This window comes from Hyperoodon ampullatus (genome assembly GCF_949752795.1).
Source record: "Hyperoodon ampullatus genome assembly, chromosome: 4".
NCBI lineage: Eukaryota > Metazoa > Chordata > Mammalia > Artiodactyla > Ziphiidae > Hyperoodon > Hyperoodon ampullatus.
In genome coordinates this window covers 56,868,155-56,885,975 of record NC_136917.1, presented here as the reverse complement: position 1 = coordinate 56,885,975, position 17,821 = coordinate 56,868,155, and the positions used below count along the sequence as shown (strand labels likewise).

General features: G+C 46.2%; 5 protein-coding genes across 5 annotated transcripts in view; all 5 read left to right on the top strand.

Moving 5' to 3' along the window:
• LOC307051213 (uncharacterized protein) overlaps positions 1-17,821 on the top strand; it is a gene marked incomplete at both ends in the record, with an annotated part of 134,198 nt that overhangs the window by 22,720 nt on the left and 93,657 nt on the right. The window lies entirely within an intron of this gene.
• Positions 1,065-3,509, top strand: PCDHGB6 (protocadherin gamma subfamily B, 6; the record flags this gene model as incomplete). Its single annotated transcript, XM_079703050.1, has 1 exon — positions 1,065-3,509. The coding sequence occupies one exon, from the start codon at positions 1,065-1,067 to the stop codon at positions 3,507-3,509; it is 2,445 nt and encodes an 814-aa protein (XP_079559176.1).
• LOC307052195 (protocadherin gamma-A10) lies at positions 5,529-8,000 on the top strand (the record flags this gene model as incomplete). The annotated part of the gene is made up of 1 exon (XM_079703049.1): positions 5,529-8,000. The coding sequence occupies one exon, from the start codon at positions 5,529-5,531 to the stop codon at positions 7,998-8,000; it is 2,472 nt and encodes an 823-aa protein (XP_079559175.1).
• Positions 10,701-13,135, top strand: PCDHGB7 (protocadherin gamma subfamily B, 7; the record flags this gene model as incomplete). The annotated part of the gene is given in 2 exon segments (XM_079701706.1): positions 10,701-12,510; positions 12,513-13,135. Coding segments are annotated over 2 exon segments (2,433 nt in total).
• On the top strand, positions 14,075-16,558 carry LOC307051386 (protocadherin gamma-A11-like; the record flags this gene model as incomplete). The annotated part of the gene is made up of 1 exon (XM_079701701.1): positions 14,075-16,558. The coding sequence occupies one exon, from the start codon at positions 14,075-14,077 to the stop codon at positions 16,556-16,558; it is 2,484 nt and encodes an 827-aa protein (XP_079557827.1).

Genomic DNA, 17,821 nt, shown 5'->3' with positions numbered 1-17,821 from the left:
AAGCTAGTAGGAAAAAAGTAAAACATCCTTCAGGGTCATATTTTTAATCATGCAGTAGGAAAACTGTCACTTAAAGTTTCTGTCTTGGGGAGTAACCTTTAGTACTTAGTATACATAAATATTAAAATATGGTTAATTTGGAAAAAATGTAATAACAGATATTGATGAAGGCTTGTATGTCATGGTAGGTAACTACTAGTCTCTGCCATAAAAATGTCACTTGCCTTTAAAAACAGAACACAAGGCTCTTTGGATCAATGACTGGGCAGACTGGAAAATGCTGAGTTCCAGTTTTCTTAAATGAGGCAGGACTTTTGCATCGGTAACAGGTTATATAATACAATAGGCTTAAGGATAAAATTCTTCCTCATCTTCGTGTCTTGTCTTTAAAGAAGACTTATTAAAATATCTTGGATTTGCTTCAATATAATGAGGGAATGAAATAAAGAGTAAACAAAGATGACCTTGTGTTGATCATCGTTGTAGCTGGGTGATGGGTATATGAAGGTTCAATAATAATACTCCCTACTCTTGTATAAGTTTGAAATTTTACACAATAACTTTCTTGAAAAACGAAGTATGCAGACATCCACCGTATACTCTGTTAAAACTGAAATTTGGGGCAATTACATAACTATACATATATATAATTACATATATATAATTACATAACTATATATATGTGTGTGTGTGTATATATACATACATACATACATACATACATACATACATACACACGTTCTGGAGAGAAATTGTATTCAAGACGAAAATGTCAGACTGCGGTTCCACATGAGGCCTCTGGGAGCCGCTGTCGGCCAGTGCAGGGCAAGCGCTGACGCTCGGGATTCCTCAGCCTCCAGTCTGGGATTTCCTGCGTAGCCACCAACACAGAGAGAGGGAAACCTGCTCACGCACTCAGGCTCCTGGTCGGGCAGGCTCTGCCCAGCACAAACGGATTCCCAGCTCCGCCTGTCCTGGGCCGAAAGCTCTTCCAGTGACGCCGTGGATTGCATTTTCTTTGGCTTTCCGGAAAGACTGGAACCCAGCGAGAACTAGAGCGCGCAATGGGAGGGAGCTGCACGCAGAGACGTCCGGCCGGCCGGCGGCAGGTACTGTTTCCCTTTCTGCTGCCTTTGTTCTACCCCGCGCTCTGCGAGCAGATCCGCTACTCCATTCCCGAGGAGCTGGCCAAGGGCTCTGTGGTAGGGAATCTCGCCAAGGATCTAGGGCTCAGTGTCCTGGATGTGTCGGCTCGAAAGCTGAGAGTTAGCGCGGAGAAGCTGCTTTTCAACGTAGACGCGGAGAGTGGGGACTTACTTGTGAAGGACCGGATAGACCGTGAGCAGATATGTAAAGAGAGAAGAAAATGTGAATTGCAGTTGGAGGCCGTGGTGGAAAATCCTTTAAATATTTTTCATATCATTGTGGTTGTTGAGGATATTAATGACCATGCTCCTCAATTCGATAAAAAGGAAATACATTTAGAAATTTTTGAATCTGTATCTTCAGGTGCACGAATATCCCTTGACCCTGCCACTGACCCTGATATAAACACGAACTCAGTTAAAGATTATCAGATAAGTCCTAACCCTTATTTCTCATTAATGGTTCGAGTTAATTCCGATGGCAGCAAATACCCAGAGTTATCTTTGGAGAAACCCCTAGACCGGGAAGAGCAGCGGTCCCATAGCTTGATATTGACTGCCTTAGATGGAGGGAGCCCACCACGAAGTGCCACCGCTCAGATAGAAATCTCTGTCAAGGACACCAATGATAACCCCCCGGTGTTCAGCAAAGACGAATATAGAATCAGCATTAGTGAAAATCTACCCCCTGGGTCCTCCGTGTTGCTGGTGACAGCCACTGACCAGGATGAGGGGGCCAATGCTGAAATACACTACTACTTCAGGAGCACTGCTCAGAGTACAAGGCACATGTTCTCACTGGATGAGAAAACAGGCATGATTAAGAATAACCAGTCATTGGATTTTGAGGATATAGAAAGATACACCATGGAAGTGGAAGCAAAGGACGGAGGTGGTCTCTCTACCCAATGTAAAGTAATCATAGATATCCTAGATGAAAACGACAACAGTCCAGAAATAATCATCACTTCTCTCTCTGATGAGATTTTGGAGGGTTCTCTTCCAGGAATGGTTGTTGCCCTCTTCAAAACACGGGACCGGGATTCCGGAGGAAATGGAGAAGTCACCTGTCATATAGGAAGAGATGTTCCTTTCAAGATTTATTCTTCTAATAATAATTACTACAAGCTGGTGACAGATGGGGCCCTAGACCGAGAGCAGACTCTAGAATACAGCGTCACCATCACAGCCACTGACAGGGGCAAGCACCCCCTCTCCAGCAGCACTACCATCACTCTGCACATCACGGACATCAACGACAACGCTCCGGTTTTCCACCAAGCCTTCTACGTGGTCCACGTGGCAGAAAACAACCAGCCCGGCGCCTCCATCGCCCAAGTTAGCGCTTCAGATCCAGACTTGGGGCCCAACGGCCACGTCTCCTACTCCATCCTGGCCAGCGACCTGGAGCCGCGCGCGCTGTCGTCCTACGTGTCCGTGAGCGCGCAGAGCGGCGTGGTGTTCGCGCAGCGCGCCTTCGACCACGAGCAGCTGCGCGCCTTCGAGCTGACGCTGCAGGCCCGCGACCACGGCTCGCCCGCGCTCAGCGCCAACGTGAGCCTGCGCGTGCTGGTGGGCGACCGCAACGACAACGCGCCCCGGGTGCTGTACCCGGCGCTGGGGCCCGACGGCTCGGCGCTCTTCGACACGGTGCCGCGCGCCGCGCAGCCCGGCTACCTGGTCACCAAGGTGGTGGCGGTGGACGCCGACTCTGGACACAACGCCTGGCTGTCCTACCACGTGCTGCAGGCCAGCGAGCCCGGACTGTTCAGCGTGGGGCTGCGCACGGGCGAGGTGCGCACGGCGCGGGCCCTGGGCGACAGGGACGCGGCCCGCCAGCGCCTGCTGGTTGCTGTGCGCGATGGGGGACAGCCGCCCCTCTCGGCCACCGCCACGCTGCTCCTGGTTTTCGCGGACAGCCTGCAGGAGGCGCTGCCGGACCTCAGTGACCGCCCCGCTCCCGCTGACCCCCAAGCTGAGCTGCAGTTTTACCTGGTGGTGGCCTTGGCCTTGATCTCGGTGCTCTTCCTCCTGGCAGTGATTCTGGCGGTCGCCCTACACCTTCGACGCTCCTCCAGCCCCGCTGCCTGGGGCTGCTTTCAGCCTGGTGTCTGTGTCAAGTCTGGACCCATGGTTCCCCCAAACTACAGTGAAGGAACTTTACCTTATTCCTACAATCTGTGCGTTGCCCATACTGGAAAGACAGAGTTTAATTTTCTAAGATGTAGTGATCCTTTGCATTCCACTCAAGACATAGTTTGTGGTGATTCTCCTGGGGCCTTAATTCCACTTCAGAGTGGGAATGATTTGACTTCACATCCTGAGACCCTAACACCGGTGAGTTTCATTTTTTTTCTTGTGTAACATTCTACTAGTTTTTTTCATATTTTGGGCATACTATTCACTCTTACATCTAGAATCATATTTAGAAAATACATAGCTAATCACTGTCTTCTCAATGTTCAGTTTTTGCTGAGTACATTTTCAAGACTTTCGTGGTTCATAAATTGCTCTATAATTCAGAAAGAATGTCACTAAACTGGAGATATCTTGTCAAGCTTAGATTAGCAAAACAGAGGCTGTGGTCTTGGCTTCTTACCAAATAAATAAATAAATTTAAATGAATAAATAATAACCTATTCAAATCTGCTGAGATTTAAGTTGAAATTTCCATACCCTATTTATGTCTTTTTAAAAGTTTAATAATATTAGCTACTCATTAAATATCCAAGGAGGTGCTCATTTCAAAGAAACATGTAGTGCAAATGATCTTGTATGTGCATTTGGGTATCTTCAATTATTTTAACAATTTTTAAAACTGTAAGCATTTGAGGGGGCATGGTGAGCAGATCCATGAATTCCTGAAATTGCATGTAAAGTTACAGATGTATGCATTTTTCTTGGTAGAGGGGTCAACACTTTGATTCCATTGCCAGATTTTCTATGGCCCAAAGTCTTAATACTAACTACCCTAGAGGAATTTTTCTCTTCAAGTTTTGGTCCTTCTGGCTTTCCTTTTACTTTTCTTGGTGCTCTATTTGTACTCTTTCCCAATCCTTTTTTCTCTACATTACAAGATAAGGAATTTTTAAGAAAGCAAATGAAATGCTATTGTGTTCTGTGCTCAATCTCTGTCTCTGATTGTCTGATATACAATCTTTGAAGACAAAAGGTAAAACCTTTGAAGAGTTCTATACTTGGGGGCAAAGAGACATAAATGTTTCTGAAAAACCTGTTCTCTCTGCATGAAAGAAGTCAACCTCCAAACTCCTCATCTTTGAGGAAAGAACTACTACTGGGTTGGTGGGGATATACAACTGAAGATGTGTATGCCACTTTATTTTGGGCTTCCATACAACATGCAAAGAAGAGATTATTTATATAGGCATCAACGCCCTGGTGAAAACAGGTCATTTGACATAAATACATATTTTTCAAAAACCTACATCACTATTTCTAACTCCGTTTTTTAAAATTGTAGCACTTGTATGTATTTCTCTTCCCACTGCAATACAGACATGTTCCTTTTAGTTTGTTATTACCAGCTCAACTCATTTAAATAGGTCAAGTTAACTTCTAATAATATAGGCCTGTAATAAAAATATTTTTTTTCAAAAAATTCATTGAGACTCAGTAAAACTATTTTAGAAAAAATTGAAAACTTTTTACATAATCTTAATGCTAAACAAATATAATTAGTTGATTGATCAATCTAAAATTTAAAAATTCTAAGTGAAATTTTAAGGGGTATATCATAGTCTCTGTATAAGTGTCTACTAAACACAGTTGGACCATTTAAATCAGAATTTCAAAAAAATTGTAAGAATTTTCTGAATATAGCTAGAAGCTCATAGGAAAGAAAGTAAGCATTACTTACCTTTTAAAGTGGATATATTTCTATTGGGAAAATGAGTGTTGCAAATATATATTTAATCAACTACTATCACTTAATACTTTGAGGTACTTTCATTCCACTTTATTCCACCGAGTAAGAAAACTACAAATAGTAGTTGATTTAAGGATGTCAGTTGAGAAACCAAAGAAGTAATGTAAAATAAAATAAAATATACAACAAAAAATAGAGTAGCGTTTGTTTTCTATTGCATACACAGTGGGTGCAGTAACTTCTGAGGACTCTGAGCGCCGCTGTTCACCCACTAGGAGAGAACCGCAGCCAGCGCTCAATCCGGATTCTCAGGACTCCAACTACACAAAGCTCCACAGTTCCTGCAAACAGGCTCCAGGGATGCAGCGAAACTCACTCCAGAATTTAAGGTGCGCAGGCTGCAGAGACTCCCTGCAGCCAGAGAAAGAAAAAGGACCCAGCCAAAACACACAGCGTGCCCAGTGAGGACTTAGCGAGAATTCCGTCACCAGACAACAATGGCCGCTCAAAGGAATAGCTCCGACCGCAGCGCGCTGGTCCATCTCTGCCTTTTCCTCTGTATGCCGTGGCAGGTCGAAGCTCGGCAGATCCGCTACTCCGTTCCCGAGGAGTTAGAGAAAGGCTCTTTTGTGGGCAGCATCTCCAAAGACCTGGGGCTGGAGCCCCGGGAGCTGGCGGAGCGCGGAGTCCGCATCGTCTCCAGAGGTAAGACGCAGCTCTTTGCTCTGAACCCGCGAAGCGGCAGCTTGGTCACAGCGGGCAGGATAGACCGGGAGGAGCTCTGCGCTCAGAGCGCGCGGTGTCTGGTGAGTTTTAACATTCTTGTGGAAGATAGGGTGAAACTTTTCGGAGTAGAAATAGAAGTAACTGATATCAACGATAATGCACCAAAATTCCAAGCAGAAAATCTAGATGTAAAAATTAATGAAAACGTCGCTCCAGGAACGCGTTTTCCTCTCCCGGAAGCTGTTGATCCGGATGTGGGCGTGAACTCCCTACAGAGCTACCAGCTCAGCTCCAATAAGCACTTCTCCCTAGCAGTTCAAAGCCGTGTCAATGGCGTTAAGTACCCAGAGCTGGTGCTGGAGCATGCCCTGGATCGCGAGGAAGAGGCAATGCACCATCTGGTCCTAACTGCCGTCGACAGGGGTGACCCTATCCGAACTGGCACTGTCCTCATCAGTGTGACTGTTTTCGATACAAATGACAATGCTCCGGTCTTCAGTTTGTCCGAATACCGAGTGAGTGTTCCCGAGAACTTGCCTGTGGGCACACAGCTGTTGACAGTCACCGCCACTGACAGGGATGAAGGTGCCAATGGAGAAGTGACATATTCATTCCGAAAATTACCTGACACACAACTGTTGAAATTCCAACTAAACAAAAATACGGGGGAAATAAAACTATCAGAAAATCTAGATTATGAAGAAACAGGTTTCTATGAAATAGAAATACAAGCTGAAGATGGAGGGGCATATCTTGCAACTGCTAAAGTGTTGATTACAGTAGAAGATGTAAATGACAACAGTCCAGAGGTGACGATCACATCTCTGTTTAGTCCCCTGATGGAAGATTCACCTCTGGGGACTGTTATAGCTCTTTTAAACGTGCATGATCTGGACTCTGGGCAGAATGGGCAGGTCACCTGTTCTATATTGGGGAATCTACCATTTAAGTTAGAAAAATCCATTGACAGTTATTATAGATTGGTGACACACGATGTCCTTGACAGGGAACAGGTATCTTCTTACAATATCACAGTAAGAGCCACAGATGGAGGAAGTCCACCCCTATCCACGGAAACTCACTTCACCCTGCAAGTGGCAGATATCAATGACAACCCACCCATCTTCTCTCACATCTCCTACTTTACCTATATCCCAGAGAACAACCCCAGAGGTGCCTCTATCTTCTCAATGACTGCACTGGACCCAGACAGTGAAGAAAATGCTCGGGTTATTTACTCCCTGGCTGAAGACACTATCCAAGGGTCACCTCTATCCTCCTACATCTCCATCAATTCTGACACAGGAGTACTGTATGCACTGCGATCCTTCGACTTTGAGCAGTTTCATGACCTGCAGATGCAGGTGACAGCCACTGACAGTGGGGACCCACCGCTCAGCAGCAACGTGTCACTGAACATATTCGTGCTGGACCAGAATGACAATGCGCCCGAAATCCTGTACCCCACTCTCCCCACCGACGGTTCCACTGGCGTGGAGCTGGCACCCCGCTCTGCAGAGCCTGGCTACCTGGTGACCAAGGTGGTGGCTGTGGACAGAGACTCAGGTCAGAATGCCTGGCTGTCCTACCGCCTGCTCAAGGCTAGCGAGCCGGGACTCTTCTCGGTGGGGCTGCACACGGGCGAGGTGCGCACAGCGAGGGCCCTGCTGGACAGAGACGCGCTCAAGCAGAGCCTGGTGGTGGCAGTCCAGGACCACGGGCAGCCCCCTCTCTCTGCCACCGTCACGCTCACCGTAGCTGTGGCTGATAGCATCCCAGATGTCCTGGCTGATCTGGGCAGCTTGGAGGTCCCGCATGCCTCTGATGCTTCAGGCCTCACGTTGTATCTGGTGGTGGCGGTGGCCGCGGTTTCCTGTGTCTTCCTCGCCTTTGTCATTGTGCTGCTGGCGCTCAAGCTGAGGCGCTGGCACACGTCGCGTGTGCTCCGGGCTTCTGGAGGCGGATTGGCAGGCGTACCAGCCTCTCACTTTGTGGGCGTGGACGGGGTGCGGACTTTCCTGCAGACCTATTCCCACGAGGTCTCGCTCACCTCGGACTCGCGGAAGAGTCACGTGATCTTCCCGCAGCCCAGTTACGCAGACGCGTTCATCAGCCAGGAGAGCTGTGAGAAAAAGGATCCTCAGTCTTTGTTAGATGATTCGAAGTTTCCTATAGAAGATACCCCTTTGGTGCCAGTGAGTTCTATTTTTGTTCCTTTTCTCTCCTTTAAATATTATGGTTGATTTTACTTTTAGGTTTGCAGCATGTTGGTGGAAACTTAATTTTTTCACTTTTCCCTCCATTTCAATGACATTTGCTTCTTGCTGAAACATTGAAGAGTAGAACTTGATGTTTATTAAGGCTGATTTGTTTTTACTTTCTGGTAACTATTCACCTAATCCCATGAAGGTTTATTGTGATAGGCTGTTATGAGTAGCTTCACGGAGTCTTGTATTTTATAGTTTTGTTGAGCATAATACTGACAGTTCCTAAGAGAGGACTTTCATACAGAAGTGTCTTGTCAATTTGTGTGCTCTCCCGGTGGCTACATGTTGAAATTCTAGCCCCTTAGACAACCCTGCCTCTTGCTTTGAAGGCAGGTCTGGTAAGAATAGGTAAATGTCAGGAACAAGTGCATTAGCCTCACTGGAAATCCTACCCATTTTCAAAAATATTCTATTAACAATTCATAACAATGTGTGCTTAAATTTTTTCAAGTGTAATCATACCTGGTAACACTGCAGCATCCATTTTGCCTGTGAATCCAATTTCATACTGTCATGTGGGAGACATATCATTTTTAAAATTATTTAGTTTTGGCTGCGTTGGGTCTTCGTTGCTGCGCGTGGGCTTTCTCTAGTTGTGGCGAGCGGGGGCTACTCTTCGTTGTGGTGTGCGGGCTTCTTATTGCGGTGGCTTCTCTTGTTGCAGAGCACGGGCTCTAGGCGCCCAGGCTTCAGTAATTGTGGCGCTTGGGCTCAGTAGTGTGGCTCACCGGCTCTAGAGCGCAGGCTCAGTAGTTGTGGTGCACTGGGCTTAGTTGCTCCGTGGCATGTGGGATCTTCCCGGGCCAGGGATCGAACCATGTTCTCTGCATTGGCAGGCTGTTTCTTAACCACTGTGCCACCAAGGAAGTCCCAGAAGACATACCATTTTAATTTTACTTTCCTTGCTCAATAGGGATTCCAGAGAGCCTGTAGAAACAAATATGGGGTTCTGTTCTCTCTGTACTTTTTGTTAAATTTTCCAGTTCTAAGGATGAATATATATATATATATATATATAAATAATTTGGGGAGATAGAGTGGTACATGTTCCCAAGTACAGGGGCAAACATGGGTGTCAAAGGCATTTCAGTGACTCTTTATATAGAGAAAGAAAGGCCCACCTGAAACTCTGCAAACTCTGAAATTTAAAGTCAAAATAAACTTAAAGTCAAGAAAGAGATGAAATTTCTGTATGAGATCAGAATACAAGCAGATAAGTACATAGAATTATAAACAGATGGTCAGTGGAGTTACTGATGAGCCCATTTAGTTAAGTGAAGATAGTGATGTATTTGGTTTAATCTCTTATAATTTATTACTAATATTCTTCTAAACTAATATGGTAGCATAAAGTCAAATCATGTCCTAATGTGTTTCAAAATATTTATGAGACCATGACTTTTTTCATGTCATTCAACTTTTGTTCAAGGATATGTTTGTGGAAGGAGAGCATAGTTATTATCTTTAGAGTCATAGTTATTAACTTTTATTTTTTAACTTTTAAATCATTTAAACTGTCATTTAAAATTTCCAACCAAGGGCTTCCCTGGTGGCACAGTGGTTGAGAGTCCGCCTGCCGATGCAGGGGACACGGGTTCGTGCCTCAGGTCTGAGAAGATCCCACAAACCGCGGAGCGGCTAAGCCCGTGAGCCATGGCCGCTGAGCCTGCGCGTCCGGAGCCTGGGCTCCGCAACGGGAGAGGCCACAACAGTGAGAGGCCCGCGTACCGCAAAAACAAAACAAAACAAAAACCACAGGATAAAATTTCCGACCATGAGAGTCAAAATTAGTATGCATCTATTTCAAATAATTCTATTATTTTGAAAAATACAGTTTAAAAAAAACTACTCTTTTAGCATGGTAACTATTGTAAGCAAATATGTTAAAATATAATTATTTAAAAGCAATATAGGACAACTTAGATGATTGTAATGAATATGACAGTGTTTGTATTCTGTTTACTAAATATGGGGGGATGGATTAATACTTTTCTAGCCAAATATAAGCCTGGATTGAAGACCAAAAAAAAAAAAGTTTTTTGCTTATCTTTAGTACTTTCTTTTTTGGATAATTACTCTTAAAAGCAGCAACAGTGATTGCCTCTGGATGGAAGAACTGGATAGCCATAGGCAATGGGATAGGAGACCTACTTTCCACTCTACATTCTTTTGTGCCTTTTAGATTTTGAAAGAAATATTTCTACCTATTCAAAATATATGTAAAATTTTAACATATAAAATATATAATAGTTTTGACCATGTGAAAAAAAAGTTTCACGATGAAAACGGAGTCACCGAGGAATAAGATTCAAATATTTTAGCGGCGGTCTTCCTGCATTTAAAGAAAAAGACTTCCTTAAATAGAGCAGAGAAAAACTAAGCTGCGGTTCCACACGGAGCCTCTGGGCGCCGCTGTCGGCCAGTGCAGGGCAAGCGTAGACGCCCGGGATTGCTCAGCCTCTAGCCAGGGATTTCCAGCGCAGCCACCAACACAGAGAGAAGGAAACCCGCTTACGCGCTGGGGCTCCTGGCCGCGCAGACTCTCCCCAGCACACACGGATTCCCAGCCCCAAACCTGGGGGCTCCGCCTGTCCTGGGCCAAATGCTTTACCAGTGCGCCAGTGTACACTTTCTCCAACTATAAATACTGGGACCCAGCGAGAACTAGAGCGCGCAATGGGAGGGAGCTGCACGCAGAGACGTCCGGCCGGCCGGCGGCAGGTACTGTTTCCCTTCCTGCTGCCTTTGTTCTACCCCGCGCTCTGCGAGCAGATCCGCTACTCCATTCCCGAGGAGCTGGCCAAGGGCTCTGTGGTAGGGAATCTCGCCAAGGATCTAGGGCTCAGTGTCCTGGATGTGTCGGCTCGAAAGCTGAGAGTTAGCGCGGAGAAGCTGCTTTTCAACGTAGACGCGGAGAGTGGGGACTTACTTGTGAAGGACCGGATAGACCGTGAGCAGATATGTAAAGAGAGAAGAAAATGTGAATTGCAGTTGGAGGCCGTGGTGGAAAATCCTTTAAATATTTTTCATATCATTGTGGTTGTTGAGGATATTAATGACCATGCTCCTCAATTCCATAAGGATGAAATAAACTTAGAAATCAGTGAATCTGTCGGTCTAGGGACGGGAACAATTCTTGAGTCTGCAAAAGATCCCGATATTAGTATGAATTCACTGAGCAAATACCAACTAAGTCCTAATGAGTATTTCTCGTTAGTGGTGAAAGACAATCCTGAGGGTGGCAAATATCCAGAATTGGTACTGAAGAAGACCCTGGACCGAGAAACGCAGAGCGCTCACCACTTGGTGCTGACAGCCTTAGACAGCGGGGATCCACCGCGAAGCGGCACCGTTCAGATCCGAATCCTGGTGGTGGATGCCAATGATAATCTCCCTGTGTTCAGCCAAGATGTGTACAAGGTCAGCCTTCGGGAAGATGTGCCCCCAGGTACCTTCGTGCTGAGGGTGAGCGCTACTGATCAAGATGAAGGCGTCAATGCAGAGATCACCTACTCATTCCTTGGTGTGGCTGATACAGCCCGGCACGTGTTCTCTCTGGATTCAGCTACAGGAAACATTATAACTCTTCAACCCCTGGATTATGAAGATGTGGAAAGATATGCCATGGATGTAGAAGCAAAGGACCGAGGATCCCTCTCTACACAGTGTAAAGTAATTATAGAAGTTTTAGATGAAAATGACAACAGCCCAGAAATAATTATCACTTCTCTCTCTGATCAGATTTTGGAGGATTCCCGGCCAGGAATGGTTGTAGGTCTCTTCAAAACACGGGACCAGGATTCCAAGGAAAATGGAGAAGTCACATGTAATTTAAGTAGAGACGTTCCGTTTAAAATTCATTCTTCTTCTAATAATTACTACAAGTTAGTAACAGATGGGGCCCTGGACAGGGAACAGACTCCGGAATACAACGTCACTATCACAGCCACTGACAGGGGCAAGCCCCCCCTCTCCTCCAGCGCTACCATTACCCTACGCATCACCGACGTCAACGACAACGCTCCTGTTTTCCACCAGGCCTCCTACGTGGTCCACTTGGCCGAGAACAACCCGCCTGGAGCCTCCATCGCGCAAGTCAGCGCCTCCGACCCCGACCTGGGACTCAACGGCCACGTCTCCTATTCCATCGTGGCCAGCGACCTGGAGCCCCGCGTGCTGTCGTCCTACGTGTCCGTGAGTGCGCAGAGCGGCGTAGTGTTCGCGCAGCGCGCCTTCGACCACGAGCAGCTGCGCGCCTTCGAGCTGACGCTGCAGGCCCGCGACCACGGCTCGCCCGCGCTCAGCGCCAACGTGAGCCTGCGCGTGCTGGTGGGCGACCGCAACGACAACGCGCCCAGGGTGCTGTACCCGGCGCTGGGGCCCGACGGCTCGGCGCTCTTCGACACGGTGCCGCGCGCCGCGCAGCCCGGCTACCTGGTCACCAAGGTGGTGGCGGTGGACGCCGACTCTGGACACAACGCCTGGCTGTCTACCACGTGCTGCAGGCCAGCGAGCCCGGACTGTTCAGCGTGGGGCTGCGCACGGGCGAGGTGCGCACGGCGCGGGCCCTGGGCGACAGGGACGCGGCCCGCCAGCGCCTGCTGGTTGCTGTGCGCGATGGGGGACAGCCGCCCCTCTCGGCCACCGCCACGCTGCTCCTGGTTTTCGCGGACAGCCTGCAGGAGGCGCTGCCGGACCTCAGTGACCGCCCCGCTCCCCCTGACCCCCAAGCTGAGCTGCAGTTTTACCTGGTGGTGGCCTTGGCCTTGATCTCGGTGCTCTTCCTCCTCGTGGTGATTCTGGCCATTGCCCTGCGCCTTCGATGCTCTTCCAGCCCCAGCGCTGCTGGGGTCTGCTTTGGGTCTGTTCTCTGCTCCAAGTCTGGTCCTGAGATTCCTCCCAACTACAGTGAGGGAACATTGCCCTATGCCGATAATTTATGTGTGCCTGGGAATCAGACTAATCGGGAATTTAATTTTCTCACATCTGTTGAACATTGTCCTGCCACACAAGATATTCTCAACAAAGATAGCTCTTCAGTGCTATTGGCTAGTGTTTTAACTCTTAGTGTTGAAGCAGATAAGAACACTTTTAAACAGGTAAGTATTTAAAATAATGCTTTTTATATTCCAATATGCCAACATATTCTAATATAGCACTGTTATTTCGAGATTCTAGATTCTCTCTCTTGATGAAGTTCCTAAAATTTAATTCAAACCTATGGGTATTACTATTAAGACTAAAGTTTACAATGCTGCATTCCTACTATTCAAGTGCATTTTAAGGTAAAATATATAGAGCACTCTCAGGTCAGTTTTTCATGAAATAGAACACCTTTTAATTAAGGATATGGAATACAGTTATATATTTATATTGTGGTATTTTAAATGACAACTCTAATGCCGTCAAATTTTCTCAAACATTTTATCTTTATTTTACTCAATAAACATTGGTAAGAATTATAGTCATAATCCTAACTGTTGATTTTGTTGGAACCGTGCTAGTTACACAACCACAAATGCTGTTCCCTTCAGTCAGTAAAAATCAGGAGGAACCAAATCTAACCTGCAAGTTTTCAGTTCCAGTAGTATTTGAAATTTTTTTTAATTAGCAAGCCTTTTAAATAATTACTCTTTTCATAAGTGCTCTTGGTAAACCTTTAACATCACATTACATAATACTTTATTGTCTGCAATTTTAAGCTTTACAAATATTTGTGATTCTCAACGAGGTAAGTGTGATAACTTCAGGAACAGCAACATTAGTTGAGTTTTTCTTTCTCGTTGCAATAATAAGATTGGGCTCTAGGCGCCGCTGTTCACCAATTAGGGAAACGGGAAGCAGCGAGCTAGAGTCCCTCCCTCCCCTACCTCTACAACACAAAGCAGAGTGAAGTGGATACTCACAGATCGTGATGCTGGAAACTTAAAAGTACTTCTCTTCGCTCTCTAATATATTTTGGATGCACTTGGCCAGTGACTTTGTAGATGCATAAGCTGATTCAGAACAAACAGCTCAAGAAACCGCGGAATATAGGCTCAGCCACTGCCATGGCGAATCGGCAACTGCTCCTGGACCGCAGCGGGCTGGTCCTACTGTATATTTTCCTGGGGACGCTGCGGGAGTCTGGGGCTGGGCAGATCCGATACTCGGTGCTGGAAGAGACAGACAAAGGCTTCTTCGTGGGCAATATTTCCAAGGACCTGGGGCTGGAGCCCAGGGAGCTGGCAGAGCGCGGAGTCCGCATCGTCTCCAGAGGAAAGACTCAGCTTTTCGCTCTGAATCCGCGAAGTGGCAGCTTGATCACTGCTGATAGGATAGACCGGGAGGAGCTCTGTGAGGCGGTTTCCTCCTGTTTTTTAAACCTGGAGATACTTGTAGAAGATACCCTTAAGATTTACGGAGTGGAGGTGGAAATAATGGATATTAATGATAACGCCCCCAGCTTCCGGGAGGAGGAAGTAGAGATAAAAGTCAGTGAGCATGCAACTCCGGGATCGCGATTTCCTCTTCCTAATGCTAGGGATCCAGATGTGGGAATGAACTCCCTCCAGCGCTACCAGCTCAACCCTAATAATTACTTTTCTTTGCAAGTGCGAGGCAGAACGGATGGGGCCAAGAATCCTGAGCTAGTGCTGGAGGGGAGCCTGGACCGGGAAAAAGAGGCTGCTCACCACCTCCTCCTCACAGCCTTAGATGGAGGAGATCCCATCCGCCAGGGCACTGTTTCCATCCGTGTGGTGGTTCTCGATGTAAATGACCATATCCCAAAGTTTACACAGTCTGTATATGGAGTGAGTGTTCCTGAGAACCTCAGCTCCGGAACTCGGGTGCTTATGGTAAACGCAACTGATCCAGATGAGGGAATCAATGGGGAAGTGGTATATTCATTCCTGAATATGGAAAGCAAAGCTTCTGAGATATTCCAGTTGGATTCTCAATCTGGAGAAGTCTTAATACAAGGTTCTCTGGATTTTGAGAAATACAGATTCTATGAAATGGAAATTCAAGGCCAAGATGGTGGAGGTCTTTCCACCACTGCTAAGATGTTGGTCACAGTTGTGGATGTGAATGATAATGCTCCAGAAATAACTATCACATCATCTACTAACTCAGTGCTGGAAAACTCTCCTCCAGGTACTGTGATTGCTCTTCTAAATGTGCAAGATCAAGACTCCGGAGAAAATGGTCAAGTCTCCTGTTTCATTCCTAACAATATGCCTTTTAAATTAGAAAAGACTTACGGAAATTATTACAAGTTGATAACAAACAGAGCACTGGACAGGGAGCAGGTACAGAGCTATAATATAACGTTGACAGCCACAGATCGGGGAAGTCCACCCTTGTCTACAGAAACTCATATTTCACTGAATGTAGCAGATGACAACGATAACCCGCCCACTTTTGCTCACTCCTCTTACTCTGCCTACATTCCTGAAAACAATCCTAGAGGGGCCTCCTTCTTCTCGGTGACTGCACTCGACAGGGACAGCAAAGAGAATGCCCAGGTCACTTATTCTCTGGCAGAGGATACCCTCCAGGGAACACCTCTATCCTCCTACATCTCCATAAACTCAGACACCGGCATCCTGTATGCTCTGCGCTCTTTCGACTATGAGCAATTCCATGAACTGCAGTTGTGGGTGACAGCGCAAGACAGTGGGAACCCACCGCTCAGCAGCAACGTGTCACTGAGCATATTTGTGCTGGACCAGAATGACAATGCACCGGAGATCCTGTACCCTGCTGTCCCCACAGATGGCTCCATGGGCGTGGAGCTGGCACCCCGCTCTGCAGAGCCCGGCTACCTGGTGACCAAGGTGGTGGCTGTGGACAGAGACTCAGGCCAGAACGCCTGGCTGTCCTACCGCCTGCTCAAGGCCAGCGAGCCGGGACTCTTCGCAGTGGGGCTGCACACGGGCGAGGTGCGCACAGCGCGGACCCTCCTGGACAGAGACGCGCTCAAGCAGAGCCTGGTGGTGGCGGTCCAGGACCACGGCCAGCCCCCTCTCTCTGCCACCGTCACACTCACTGTGGCCGTGGCCGAGAGCATCCCTGACGTCCTGGCTGATCTAGGCAGCCCTGAGTCTCCCACCAGCCCCGACGACTCAGGCCTCATGCTGTACCTGGTGGTGGCGGTGGCTGCGGTCTCCTGTGTCTTCCTCGCCTTTGTCATTGTGCTGCTGGCGCTCAGGCTGAGGCGCTGGCACATGTCGCGCCTGCTTCAGGCTTCAGAAGGCGGGTTAGCGGGTGTGCCCGTCTCTCACTTTGTGGGCGTGGACGGGGTGCGAGCTTTCCTGCAGACCTATTCCCACGAGGCCTGGCTCACCGCTGACTCGCGGGGGAGTCACGTGATCTTCCCTCAGCCCAACTACGCGGACACGCTCATCAGCCAGGAGAGCTGTGAGAAAAGCGAGCCTCTTTTGATAGCTGAGGATTCAGCTACCGGTTTAGGCAAATGTGTTCCTACCAGTAATCAGGTGAGATTTATTTCCTGCTTCCCAATTGTTGATATCTCTGCACAGGTCTTTTAAGTTACTTTTTTCTGAGCCTGTTATAAAAACTGTTTGGGGTGGGGCATATGTTCTTATATATTTAAAGCAAAACGTGAGTTTCTGTAATTTACCTTTCATCAATTTTCAGAAAGGTTTTGTGAAAGGCTTTTTTTTTTTTTGGTCCTGTCAGCTTCTTTTGTTTGTTTCTTTGTTTTAATTCAAAGGTCCAGTTCAGTTATCATGGCTTGCTTTGTTGTAAGTTGAATTTTAGTCATATTTTTCTATCACCAGTGTCTGTCAATGTAAACTGGTTATGATTCAAATTAATGATTCATAAACATCAATTCGACTTCATATTGCCTCCACTGATTTATAATTATATTCTACCATTATTTGTTTTACTTCTGATGTTCATATTTGAGCCTGTTGATTCAATAGCATACTTACTCTAGCTCTTTATAATACATATACACACACATTCACACATATACACTTTTACACACGTACACTTCTCTCTGAGCACAAAACAATTCTGTTTTGACTTTTGGTGGCTGGTAATACATTTAGATCCTGTTGATTATTTCAATTTTGTCTCATTTATTTACCCAACCAAAACAAGACCTACTGACTGCCTTTTAGATATGAGGGTCTCTTGGGAGAGGAAATGTAGAGCACACTTTTTCATCTTAAGTTCTAGTCATCTTTTCTACTTCTACAGTGAAGTCATTAGATTGTTCTGAAGAAATCGTTGAATTGTAGAACTGGTGTTCTTTTCTTTTATTCTTTTACTTGTACTTTAGTGTCTGTGTATTGTTGAAGGTTTTTTTTTAATGTAGTAAATTCTTCTACAGAAATAGCTTTTAATTTTGATCCAGTCCTTCTCAAAAAGTTATTTTCAAATCTGCTAAACATGCTTACATTTTTCAGATTTATTTGTATGGAACAGTTGGTGAATATAAGAGATGGAGTGGATATTTAGAATTCATGAGACTGATTTAGCTGGTACTCCTCTGGATATTTTTCTTTGTTTTCACTATGCTTAGGAGTCTTGGATTCCTTTTTTCATTTCCTTTGTAAACTCATTTTTAAAAATTTTATTGTAGTTGATTTACAATGTTGTATTAATTTCTGCTGCACAGAAAAGTGATTCTGTTATACATATATATATTCTTTTTCATATTTTTTCCTGTTATGGTTTATCATAGGATATTGAATATAGTACCCTGTGCTATACAGTAGGGCCTTGTTGTTTATCTATCCATCCATATAATAGTTTGCATCTGCTAATCCCAAAGTATCAAT